At 44.3% G+C, this 14,023-nt stretch overlaps 1 protein-coding gene across 3 annotated transcripts in view; it reads right to left on the bottom strand.

The window, feature by feature from the left end:
- Positions 1–408: 408 nt before the first annotated feature.
- The window catches only part of LOC119394345 (coronin-2B), a 207,698-nt gene continuing 194,083 nt past the window's right edge, over positions 409–14,023 (bottom strand). For all 3 annotated transcript variants that reach the window (XM_037661643.2, XM_037661644.2, XM_037661642.2), the window contains 2 exons: positions 9,309–9,561; positions 409–1,493 (listed from right to left, as the gene is read on the bottom strand). In XM_037661643.2, the coding sequence (XP_037517571.1) occupies positions 1,365–1,493; positions 9,309–9,561 (382 nt within the window). In that variant the 3' untranslated portion in view covers positions 409–1,364. The remainder of the gene's footprint in view (positions 1,494–9,308; positions 9,562–14,023) is intronic.

Here is a 14,023-nt window from a genome sequence, read left to right as displayed (position 1 = left end):
TTGCATTGCCATTTTAGGTTCTGAAGGACCGAGAAATAACTTTCTCGGTTTTACAAACTTCCCAATTTAATGAAATAATTTGTGCATGGTCTTCATTCAATCGAGTTTCAGCTGTACTTGCTTAATGGCTTTATGTACAAGAGGCTTGTGGTAGAGTTAATGATCAACAGTGATGGTATGGATACCAAGATGTGGGAAACATAGCCGAAGGTGCACAAGGGATAAATGGGGTGATAAAATTGAGAAATTTGCAGGCATAGAATGGAATCTGCCCATAAAAGGGAGGACAAACTGGAATCCATCAGGAGAGGCCTTAATCCTGAAGTGGACGTAAGGAGGTTGACGATGGCAGAGGTGGTTCACCTGTTCCGTTCAGCAATTGTAGGCAATGAATAAATGTACACGCAACCCATTTGGAGAAGCTTTTATTTGCCAAGCCAAAGGAAGTTGCATAGAAATTTCGTAATAGACCGTGGTCTGCCGAAGAAAAAAAAAATCAACCATCAATCGAGCACATTTCATGCAGCTCTTAACAGCACTGCTGACTTAGCATTAACATGTTTATACAAAACAATACTGGCACACACAACTGTACACCGCGACAAAAAATGGAATATTGACAAAATATAGTAGCTCAGTATACGTAGAGCTCCAGCAATGGTGTTGAAGTTAAGTTTTAACCAGTTGAACTCTTTTTCCTCTATAGTGTATAGCTTGTTATGCTCACGGTATTATTTCCCGTGTTCACTAGCGCCCAAAAGGAAACAAAACAACATTCTTAACAGATTCGCACGCCTACATTTCGTGACGGCAGCTATGCACTCGCGCAATGCCTATCTGAGGCTTCGCACTAATGCCTTGACGAGTGGTGGCACAGAAATTGCAGGACACAGGACGATAAGCGTTTTCAAGCATGCACTCGCAAAGTGCGGTGTGTGTGTACCTCATGTGTCGTGGTCTTTTGCGCCATCTCTCATCGAGGTGCCGTACCGGCTCGCTTAACCTTCAACATAGCTCTTATACGGCGCGAGCAGATTGCACATATGCGAGCCAGACATTGCTGGTGGGCTTGAATGAGTTTATCATCCAACGTCGGGCAAAGAACGAGCGCTGCATTCTAGAAGGCCACGTACCACCCCAGTTAACGTGGATGCCTCGCAAAGCGCAAGCGGTAGTTCCCTGCACAAAGAGCATTGCACAGCTTGTTTTATCTAAGGCCTGTGTTTACAAGGAAGGCAGCCTGCGAAGGACATAGTGGGCAGCATTTTAGCTTGTTGTGAGAAACTGCTTCCAAGATGGGAGGCTTTGTACAGTCTTCCGTGCACACGTGGCATTGCTTCGTGGCCTGGCACAGGTGGCGCCTCCTAGCAGCCGCCATTGTGTGCCTGTAATTGGAGCTGGCTCTCCAGTTCTTGGATTTTCTTGTCCTTGCTGGCCAGCTGGTTTCGCAGCCGCCGCAGCTCTGCACTTTGGTTCCTGAAGGCCTTGCGCAACTGCACAAACAACACATTTCTTGGTTGGTAAATGCGTGTCGAGCTATACATTCTGCGATAGCACAACATGCAGACATGCACAGCGTGCTCAAATTGCAGGTGTACCATCTGCAACACTTGTCGATCAGCTCATCCTATAAAGGACAGGCTGATGGGCTAGTTGGTAGTGCGTAATTCAGAACAGTAGCGCCAAAAAGCACACAGACGGCGACTGAGCACAGCGCTACGCTGTGTCACATCGATCTGTTGCCGTCCGTGTGCTTCTTGGTGTTACTGTTCTGTGGCACAATCTTGTTCACGTTCCTAAAACGGACGGAGGCGATCCGTCCGTTTGAGTCACACGCAATTGGTCAATGCGAGTCGTAACGAGCGCTGCGACATTGTCACGTGAGCCGTGGCGTCACGTGTCTGCTTTCGGACGGAGGCAAAAAGAACGATCGGAGAGACCGTCCGAAACGAAACGGATGGATTAAAATGGCTGCCAGACGGCTTGGATTGGATTGAAACATAGGCACTCAAGACGGTTTCTTGCATATCCGCAGTATCCGGTTCAATCCTGCGTTTCAGTCCAATCCAAGCCGTCTGGCAGCCATTTTAATCCGTTTCATTTCGGACGGTCTCTCCGACCGTTCTTTCGCCTCCGTCCGAAAGCAGACACGTGACAATTAACATTGCGGCACTCGTCACGGCTCACATTGACCAACCGCTGTGGTTTTGGGACGTTAAACCCCATGTATTATTATTATTATTGACCAACCGCGTGCGACTCAAACGGACGGACCGCCTCCGCCCGTTTTAGGAACGCTTACAAGATCGTGCCACTGAATTATAACCCTATCACTTGACCAGCTCAACTCTATAAGTGCCGTGCCTGAGTATACTTGTCTGGCTGTCAATGCAGAGGACTCAATCGTGTTCAAGATAACTTGTGAACATGCAACATTTGTGAACTACTCATGCCGTTCACTTGGAGACAAATTTCTTGGCAGGTTTTGTGCTTACGACAATGCTTTTTAATATCTCTGTTGCACGCATCTTTGTTTTACAGCATGGTGGACCAGTGTTTTTTAAAGGACCTGCATGTTTTTTGAGAAATGCAGAAATTTAAGAACCATTTAACAAGTCTTATTCAGAGTACTTTGATCTCAATTATACCAGTGCCTCCAAAGGACTATCACAGTGATGAAAAGGTCGTGTTGTTGTCTAAAGAACGCGAGTTTTCTTTGTTATAAGTGCGCAGACATCTGTAACACTGATCAGTGAAAAAGGCAGGGGGCAGCACACCACACAAATGGAACTTGATACGAATGAAGCTGTAGCAGCAAGAACATTATTGTATTATTTGATGAATGATGAATTTATTTGTAAATTCGTCATTTGATTATGCAGGTAAAGTTGTAAGAAATATCTGCACCTTGGGACAGGCTTCTGCAATAGCTTTTAATGGTAAACAATCATTGTCTTATCTCTAGTTTTCTATCAGCCAATTTTATCCTGGTCCCAGCACCCTTACAGGGTTCCAGCACTTCAGAGATACTCGAAAAAAAAAAAAAAATCTGACAAGATGAGAGTGGGAAATTTAGTTCCCAAAGCAGCTAAATGGGTGAAAACATGAAGGTAGGTATGTAAAAAATTCACTGACGATTATGATACTGCCTAATGCAAATTCTGAGCTCAGCTTCGTGTTGGGGCAAGGCCAACTGTGTTTGAAGGTTTGGCTTTGCAGTGGGTGGGAAGCTTTCAACCACACACTCATTGCACAATTAGCGTTGTATGATGACTGGTCGTTATTTTACTCTTTTGCCACGCTCTATTACATAGGTTAAAGGGACACTAAAGGCAAATAACAATTTATGTCAGAGTGAAAGCTCAATGTATGACAACTTCTAAAACGGCAATATTATCAACAGCAGTGCCCTACTTACCGAGAAATTAAGCTAAATGTATCACACGATGAGCGCCACGAGTGGGACATTTTGGAAGTGATCCCGATGACGTATGAGAGTCTGCCTACAATAAATCACTAGTAATAAAACTAGCAGCAATAAAAAAAGAACCTTCCGTGCATCAAAAGATGTAATAAAATGCTGTTTGTTCCTTTCCGTTTGATTCATGGAAAAAAGAACCTCTGTGGCGTTGCCATGGGGAACGGCGCGCGTGGTTCAAAGGTTTCGTTTTCGCCGAACTGCGCTTCGCCCGGCGCCCCGCTTCGCTCACGTGGTCGCGTCTCAGCGGTAGTTTCGGGATCGCGTACTGCTGCGTGGTGTGTTTTGTGCGCTCGTGAAAGTCGCTCTGACAGAAAGTTCGACAAAATACCGCATGCATGTGATGTTGCCGGATGCCCGAATGGTGCACAACGCCAGTGCTGCAGCAAGAAAACTGATGTGTCTTTTCACTGGGTGCCGCGGAATGAACCCTCTCACTGAATTGGAGCCCAGTGTCGCGAGCCAATGTATCGTTGTCAAGTTCTCCGTCCACATCCATTGCGGCAATTGCGGCAAGCTTCGATGGCCGTTGTTGCTGCTGTGGGTCCCACTACTTTTGCTCTGCTGCTACTAGTGTCGGCGGCCGCGCAGTAAAGGCGGGCAACATCGGGCACGGCAGCAGTGACGTATGAAAGTCGGATTTCAGGCGGGTGATTTGAAGTGCGCTAACGCGATGCGGACCACTAAAACGTGATTTTTAGGGGTGTGTGAATATTCGAAATTTCGAATATTTTTCGACTAGTGTTTGCTATTCGATTCGATTCGCACTGGAATTTTACTATTCGAGCTTCCCAAAAACAAATACAGTCAACGTCCGATTGAAAGTGACCCCTTCAGATTTTGAATGTGTTTCACCTCATTACACTCTCGTATTGCGGCAAAGCTGCCTTTAAAGCTCCGTTACGGTCGAACTTTGTCAAGAGACAGTCAACGTCCGATTTGAAGTGGTCCCTACATTTTCAATATGCTTCACCTCATCACACCTCGGTATTGCGGCAAAGCTGCCTTTCAAGCTCGGTTACGGTCGAACTTTGCCAAGACACAGTCAACGTCCAATTAGAAGTGGTCCCTAGATTTTGAATATGCTTCACCTCATCACACTCCGGTATTGCGGCAAAGCTGCCTTTCAAGCTCTGCTACGGTCGCAAATGTACTAACTCAAGAAAACGCTGGTTCCAGCATGGAGATCAAAGATGTGGCAGAGGTGGGGGCTCAATGCTGTTTTGGACCTGAAATTTGGGCAGGAAGTCTGAAAAATCGGAAGCCGAAGCTTTTTAGTATGAAAAATTTCAGATGTTCTTATATATCAATGTCTATGAGGCAGATTTGGAACTCTGGCCTTGAAGAGAGCACACCCTTGTCCGTCACATCAGTTGAGCTTCCACAGAAGTTGAAAAAGGATGAGAGGCTGAGCAAATTACATTTTTGCCTATCACGTGTAAAGTGTTGTCGGCAACACTTTGGTTGCACCAAATCATGTACATAAATAGAATTCGGCCTTTACATTGCACCCCGCCAGTGCTTCATCAACCTAGCGAAAAGAAACACTTTCATGTTGCTATCTCGTAAGAATATGCTTAGGAATCCTCTCTAACTTTTTTTCTGCAATTTCGCTTCGAAGTATTCAAAAAGTATTCGAGAAATATTCGAAAAATATTCGATTCAATGCGCACTCACACTTCAATATTCGAATTCGCTTCGCACCCAAAATTTTGCTATTTGCACAGCTCTAGTGATTTTATTTCAAAATAAGCACTTCCTTGGCATAAAAGTAGCACTACGAGGTTTCTGGACCGCTATTTCAACAATCATCGTCGACTTAATATTTGCCTTTATTGTCCCTTCTACCCGATTCCTTGCCCAACATGACACCTGTATAGGGTCTTTTTGCAAATGAGTTTCAAGCACTAGCGTGGTTCTGTGGTAGAATACTGAACTGCCATGCAGAGGGCCCGAGTTCAAATCCCATTCGATCCTGAGTATTTTTTTTTCTCATCTTATTTCTTCACGCAGAGTTCATACAGGTTCTTGAAAACCCTTGAATTTGCAAAGTACATTTTCAAGGCCCTTAAAGGTCCTGGAATGGTATTCTGTCATTGAAAACCCTTGAATTTTGGAACCAGTGCAGTCCAAAACACAGTGCGACCAGTTATCTGTTGTAGATTGGCGTCGATGCAACAAACTCTTCATTTCAGATACAATACACGTGTTTGCATGTATTCTGTTCGTTCATTCCTTGTCCTATCTTACATTTCACTCCTCACCCATCAGTGCATCTTGTCTCTCCATCTTTTTCTACTTATCTCCTTACGACTTCACTCTTGTCTCCTGTATTTATACTGATTTTTTCCCCTGTCAAACGAGCCATGCATGTGGTTAGTGCATTGTAACGATGTCAAGCCTTGCTAATACTAGAGAAGTCTCAGCACCTGTCCTGAAAATATGTGTGTTGGGAACTGCTTTAGATTGCATCAAGGCTAGACTTTTCTACAGTATAATAATACAGTTAAAACTCGATCTGAGAAAACCCATTTTGCGTAGTTCCCAATCTAAGGAAGGAATTTGTATTCCCCAGCAGCTACTCGTAAGGTTCAACGTTGTTGTCATCCCGAGTTAGCGAAACCAAAGTTGAGCCAAACCGATTTAATGAAGTTTTTCTGAAATAAATTAGTCAAAAGGAGCGCCAATTTCTTTCTATTTTTTACACAGATGGCCCTTTTTTTTTCAAGCACGGGTACTAACATCTGTCACCCATAGTCATGAGCCTGGTTTTATTTTGACAAGGCTACACGTCACGTACATGCACGCGGAACAGTGGACTCAACAGCTGCGCTGTTACGTACCACATGGTGCTATGGGTGGCCGTGGTGTATTCTTCCTGTTGATGCTCCAACAGGAACACTACTATGTGCTTTTGTTATTTATTGATTTATGGGACAGATGACACTGATCGTCTCCTCGCAACTTTCTTGCTCGCACAACCACTGCATTCATTCTCCCCATCTTTGTGTTTCACCTGCATGTCATATTTAGCGTGACTGTCCACCTGGCCTGCATCGCACAGACCACATATGTGAGGCCCAATGTTCGGGACACCTGGACAGACTTTTCGCACGAACATGCATGGGTGAGTGGCAAATGCAATGCCATGGTAGATTTTGGGTGTCTCTGTGTAACAATTTTAAGTTTCGAAGGACTGAAGACCCCCCTTTCTCGATTTTACAAACATCTCGATTTAACGAAGTAATTTGAGCATGGTGATGACATCATTAAATCGAGTTTCAACAGTATATGTATAAGTCTGATAAATTTAGTCAGAATTGAAACGTTATAGTAAAAAAAATCCTCATTTGTATGCCGTTTCTCAGTCCTTGAAAAACGTGTGACAGGCCCATGAAATTCCTTGAATATCCTTGAATTTTCTCTTTTGAAACCTGTACAAACCCTTTCATGCCTGTCTGTTACTTTTTCATGTCTATCGGCGATGCCGCTGAAAGCAGGAATGGGTGCCTAAGGGCTGCACGCTAAAAACACAGCTTTCTCTGCACCATACCATAACTGCAAATGTGCCGTTCTCATTCTACTAACTAATCCGCTGCATTTCACCTTCCTTGATACCCAGTTATTTGAATAAGATAACCGGTTATCTGCTCTATGCACTGCATGTCCTGACCAGCACTGGTCATGCACCTTAACCATAGTGCCCGCATTTGCAGCTTTCCTAACTGAAGTGATAATATTGACTTTTGTATTTGTTGCAATATGTGAAGGCTTAGAGGACCACTAACACTGATATTCCAAACTAGAGATGTTTGAGTTGTTTTCAGAGTGTCGAGCCTAACCCAAATTTAAGCTGGAACTGAACCCAAACCAATATTCTTGGAAAGCACCCGAACCCAAACTGAACCTGAAGCGAAAAAGTTAACAGTTACCACTTCAAGCATATAGGGCGATAACAAAAGCTTAACAGATATGTGACTCTTCATTGGCAACTCCTACAAGTAGATCATGATGGCCCATCAGTAGTGTTGTGTACAAGAATGGCGATAGAGAGCAGGTGTGTGCGTGAAGCTTCACAGAGATCTACACCTAGACGCTCGTACTTCTGAATTCTTGCTGCTCATGTTCTGGAAATGAAACACTTCAAGGGCTTCAAAGAATCTCCCAGTTCCCGGTTCAACCACTGGGGCTTAGGTGATCTTGCTAGTACATTAATGCCAAACTGTAAACTGAGTACACCTATAAAACGTAGGGCACAAAAGATGGTGTATCTGAAAAGAAGAAAATAAGAATACAAACGAGTTCACAAGTGTGACATTTGTGTAATATAAAGCTATGGCCACCTATGACTGGTAAAGGCACAATAAATTTCTGTTTCTCTTGCGTACAATGGTTCGATGCACTTCTGTCACCTATGCAGTACGAGTAAATTTTATAATTACTTCTAGCCTAATTCTAATACTTTGCAAAGTACTAAGTAGCGTTAATAATTAGTAAAATACTTATTATTTATAGCCACTTGGTGCATGGAATATCAACTTCTTTTCAAGGCTTAATCAGCACAAGATTCTGCCCCACATTTAATTGTGTAAAAATATTTTTGCGGTGTTTAAAATAAACTGTTCTTTGTTGTTTGGAAGAATCGGCGGCCGGACCTAATGATATTTAAAAAAGAAACATGGCGAAATCGCGGTTGATAGCTCTTCTTTGCTACAGACTATAGATGCTTGCTTCATGTAATTCAGTGTAAATCGTCCCTTTTTTCGCACCACATCTCATGTGCCGTGGTTCACTCACTATTGGTCAGGTAGTAATTGCTTCAAGCGAAAGAAAATTCGTCTCTGCACAATGCTGACTATGCTGTTGCAAAAGTGGTATGGAAGCCGAGCTCATGCACGCAATGGCATTGTCACTAGTAAACTTTGCCTTTGATGTGTATATGGACATTGCTCCGTATCTGCATGATTCGATCATAAACTGCATGTTTTGGAAAAAAAGAATATCAGTTTCTGTGGCTGCTCTCCGATATATATCATTAAAAACTATCACTGTAATCGTGGTGGTGGTGGTTACATGAAGAGTTAATCCAATGGGTACTCATCATGCTTTGAACGAGCGTACAAAGAAATTTAGAGGATCTGGCGTAGAACCACGCCCCAATCTGTGCTACATTTTCAAGGTCTTTGCAATCCCTTCCCGTCTCCAACATGTGCACACACGAGTGCCAGCCTTACGTATATAGCTCTAAATGTAACAAGTGGACACTACATTCAGGATTGCATGTAAAGTTTTGCAGTGTCGTGCAAAAGTTTGCAAACTCAATGAACGCTACAGATATGCAATTGTCTGCAAGTAGGTGATCAAGTATAGTGTGCGGCTTTCAGCTCTGTACACCGTAGTGCAAAATGTATATAGACATCAACAGAAAAGAAGAGGACATGGCTACAGTGTGCATGCTGCCATACTAGCCCACTGTACATGCCGTCAAACTTTGTATGTGCCCAATTTACTCACGGATTGAAACGTGAAATTTTAGGACTAAGTAATGCATGTACTTCCATTTTCGGCACGTACAGTTTGCGCCATATCAGCATAATTTTGCATGGAACACTTACCATTAGCGCCCAGGTTTGTAGCGACATGAGGCAGTTATCACGAGTAATTGCTCATGGAAGTCATTGTACTAAAGAAAATAATGTCACGCTTCAATTCGTGAGTATTATATATGCTGCTAAACTAGCCCACCAGTGTGTCCTTTTGTTTTCAGATTTGATGCGACTGGGATATCACGACTGGCACAAGTGAGCATCAGCGACCACTATACACTGACCTCCTCTTCGGACTGAGGCACTTCACCATCCAACTCGGGCTCGCTGGAGCTGCTGTCGTGGTCCTGGATGGTGACAAACGTGGCCACCGGCAGGGTGTGGCTCGAGACCACATCGCAGACGGGCTGTTCCGGCTGTGACCGTGGTGCGCTCACGTGACGCCACCCGAAGTGCTGACCCTGGTGTCGCTTCAGCGGGGAAGGGCCGCTACCACCGACGATCATCGTCGGATGCGGGTGCTGGCCAGAGTTTCCACTGCATGGGCGAGAGAATGCTTGTACAATGCAGTCCACTCTTAAAGGAGCCCTACATCGCATTTTAGCACCTGTTTATTATGTGTGGGTTGCATAGACTGATGGCTGGGGATAATTTTAGCGTGGGTTAAAGCATAGGTATCAATATACTTAGTATTTTAATCACACAATGAAATCGCTACATCGCTGCCGACAGCACGAACGCGTAGTGGCGCTCACCATAACTATTACGGGCGGAAACGGAGAAGAGCGCAGGCCTTTGATTGGATAAATATAACATTAGAAGTGACCGAGACAAAGCACCAAAAAAGAGATTATTATCCGTTTTCTTTTGCGTGCTTTTCAATAGAATGCCAAATACACACTCTTGCAAAAAAAAAAGAAAAGGAAGACTACTAAAGAACACCATAGAGGTGCTGGCTGATTTTGCCTCTCGCTTTTTGCTTGCGTGGGTCGGATATCCACAGGGAAAGCTCCTCTCGTTTCTTTCCCTTGCATCTTAACATTCGCGAGCTGCCTCATTTCGCACATGCAGTACCCCCTTCGAGTTTGTGGAATCTTTGTTTGCTGTACTTTTTGTATTAGCGCTAAATGTAGTGCCATAAAAAAAAAAACTTGAAAATATGGCAGGGGTGCTGCCTGCTTTTCAGCCTGTGGCCTCCGAGCATAGAAAAATGTGCACACGAGGTTTGCCGTTACGCGAAAGTTTTTCTTCTTGTCTGTGTACTCTCCAGGACAGCCTCGTGTTGTGCACTCATGAGTGTTAAGGCATTCAAAGGGATTCTGCCTCGACACGTTGCTGTAGGTCTCACCCTTTTTCTTAGAGTGCGGGGAGTGTGGTGCCACACTGTTTGTTACTACAGTAGTGGCGTGATCACTACGCTGGATGGAACAGGTAACAATGGCGTGCAAGCTTCCCCTATGTAGTACCTTTCAGCTCATTCCATTGGTCGTGCCTTGCAGCACCAGTGCAAGTGAAATATGGTCATGTGACCCCGTGAAAATCGAGTTGAGGGTAGGTATGTTTTTTCTTGTATTTTGACTTTTCTAGGCTGAATATACTTTTGGACTGCATGTCCCTATTGCTGCTGTTCTTGCTGCATTAATCTTTTCATCCTTCAGGCTACACAACCCTCAAGTAAAAATGGGGGCTTGAATAATCACAACTGCATGGGATACACCTTAGTTTCTTAAAAGGGGCACTAAAGGCAAATAACATTTGATGTCAGAATGAAAGTTAAATGCTTGACAGCCTCTAAAACATCAATATTATGCATAGAAATGCTTTAGTAATCAAGAAATTAAGGTAAGTGCAGGACACAATTTGCACGACCAGTAGCCACATTCTGGAACAAGAGCCCAATGACATAGAACATCCTCAGTGTAAGTAATGACTAGTGGTCATTCTAGTCATAATAAAAAAGAACATTGCAGTGTGTTACAAGACGGCATAAAATGCAACTTGTGCGTTTCAGCTTAATTCATACAAAAAAGAACTTGAATTTACCCTTGAGAACGGCGCAAGTTCTGTTTTCACCGGACGTGCGCTGGCTGCCAAGTAGTAAAGGGCGGGCATGGCAAATGCTACGTCACACGGTCATTCTCGGAGGCAGGCGATTTGAATTGAGATGACGATATGCGGACCACTAAAACATGACTTTCTTTCAAACCACGGTGTAAGAAAAATAATTTAGGTGTGGACACTCCGCCCGACGGCGCGTCCACATAATGTTCGCCTCTTTCCTCCTCTCGCCCCCCATGTCGCAGCGCCTCCCACGCAACCGCGGCCGGCGCATGTACTATAGAAGACGAGCTGCGTGCGTAGCGTCCGTAACGGCGTTGCGCACGTGAGAAGTCAGCGAGCAGAAAGACTGCTCACGCGCTCTAAGCAAGACGCCGCGCTTTTACGTACGCAACGCTGTTAGGGACGCTATGTGCGTCGGGTGCGCCGTTTACACCATGGCCGTATGAAAACTCGCCGTGAAAAAATGCAATGAAGTGAAAAAAAAATGAAGAAAAACGCGCTTTCGCCTCGTCGCAATAGGTTTCTTAAGCCCCCATGTCGCAGCGCCTCGCACGAAACTGCGGCCGGCGCATGTATTAAAGGCGAACATTATCTGGACGCGCTCTCCTTCGCGGCGGGCGAAGAGTGTCCACACCTAAATTATTTTTCTTACACCGTGTTTCAAACTAAGCATTTCTTGGGCACGATAAAAGTACTACGGTATTTCTGGAATGCTATTTCAATAATACACATCGACTTAATATTTGCCTTTAGTGTCCCTTTAAACCTTTGACCCAGAATAGCTGGCTTCAGTCGTGAATAATTATTTTACAGTGAAATTATTTTACCTGTAAAATGTAACTGAGTGCTGGAGTACTAGTTAAGGTCCTTACTCTAAGAGCAGGACATTCTTTTTTGTAAGTTCCATGAAGAGCTTCTTCCATAAGGATGCTAACTGAGCCATTTTCTCTATTCTAAGCTTTCATTTTTGGTCTTGGCAATACAATATATATTCCCTCAAATGGACTTTATCCAAGTGAGCGTTTGGGTCAAATGAGGTTGTTTCAAATATCTAGTGGGTATCGCAAGAAACTCTGCAAGGATGTTTTAAAGAGACTCTAAAGTGCAACAGCAACCAAGTTTATACCGATAAATTATTCTTTGAGAACTCTACGGTTAATATTGCCGTCATAAGTGTTTGTGCATTTTCTTGTTCACTAATTGTCTTCTCACGGCCAGGGTGGTACTTTTGGTGCTAGGAAGGGTCGTTTACCAATACAGTAAAAGATTGGTTATTCAACCCCCATTGAATTGGATAATTCGGATGTGTTCACTGGTCCCAGCAAGCATATGTATTGTTTAATGCCATGAAACTCTCATTAATTTGGTCATATATGACCATTCCCTGGTTAATTCGGACAATCCTCGGAGTGCGCCAAGCATGAAGTGCCCGCAAACGTGTGAAGCAAAGGAGCAAAAACAACCAAAAATGGCTGTGGGCGTTCAGAAAGGCGTGGTAGCCATCCACAATCTTACCACAATCACGTTGTTGGCAACTAAGGCTTCAGCAGTTGTGGCAAACTTGTTTTGTTTTCGACTTTATTCGGCGCACACGAGCTGCGTTGGTGCTATCTATGATTACGTCCATAGCGAGTGGGGTCAAAGCTGCGACAAACAGTAGTTTCGTTTTCGCTGCATGCCCTCAGAACTTCGTAGCCGCCATCCATGATTGTGCATCAGCAAGCCAGGTTTATTCAGCAGCAAAAGCGGTGCTAAGCAGTTTCGCTTCGACTTTGGACGTAGGCCGCATGCGTACCTTCAGGGGCAACCTTGTACACGCCCTGTGATGGTACGTTCTATTGCACCACATGGGATTGGTCAAGGCTCGGGTGACGGTCTGATGTGGCATAAGCAACCAGAAATGGCAGTGCTGTCGATCATTTTGTCGTCTGCTAGGCAAAGAAAGGGCACCAAACGAACACAGATACCATTCCGTCCAGTCGTATGGATATATAACCTCTCCTGATGGCTTGGATTGGATCAAAATGAAAGCTCTTGGGCCGGAGAAGCGAATTAGCCTGCTTTGTCTCTGGTTTAGTTCAATTCCATGCTGAGAGTTTGTGAAGATGGCAACCAGTGTCCCTACCGGAAGTCTCGTGAAATTGTGACACCACCTAGCGCCCACTCAAGACAGTAACACAAATAAATTGTTAAAGTCATCACGCTCTTCAGTTTCAAGCCTTGAAAGACAATGCCCCCAAATAATAATTCTGTATTTCTTCGTGCGTTGACAACATTCCTGAATTCCCTCAGCAGTCGATTAACACGTGACGCATTCTTCTGGGGCACTTGCCCTTCGGCTATTGACTGCTGCTCAGTCTCGTTCTCTCGTGACGTTGCGTTCCGTTCTATTACAGAATGCGTACAAGATTGCATCCCTGGCAGAACAGCGTGGACGCTATGATCGTGTCTTTAGCGACCAGGGTTTAGTTCACAGCGGATGCGGCACTCAATAGCTTCATTTTGGCTTTGAGCAGGGCACTCGTAACGTCACAAAACTCAACAGTGGAAGCTGTTGAAGATAAAGAGCTTCAGCCACGGTTTGCATGCTGGAATAAAACTCGCTTGCTACATGGTGATGGACGAACGATCAGTTGCCTGAAATGATGAAAATTGTGGCTTTTACGCTGCTCGTATGCAAAAATAAGTACAGTGGAACCCCGATTATATGATCTTAAGGGGACCACACAAAACCGTCTTATAATTGAAAAAACTATATTGGCAGTGGCAATCAGCCTTGCCCAAAAAAGGGGAACAGACCGCCTCAAGAGCCCATGACATGACCTTGAGCTTCTCCAAGGAAGGTAGATTAAATTATTTTTGAAAATGACAGCTAATGGCAGCATTAGTTAATGGAGGTGTGAGCGAATCGTTATCCTTAATTTAAAAAAACTGAATC

This window comes from Rhipicephalus sanguineus, chromosome 5 (assembly GCF_013339695.2).
Source record: "Rhipicephalus sanguineus isolate Rsan-2018 chromosome 5, BIME_Rsan_1.4, whole genome shotgun sequence".
NCBI lineage: Eukaryota > Metazoa > Arthropoda > Arachnida > Ixodida > Ixodidae > Rhipicephalus > Rhipicephalus sanguineus.
Note: the sequence above shows the minus strand (reverse complement) of the source record. Positions and strands in the feature narration are given on the sequence as shown.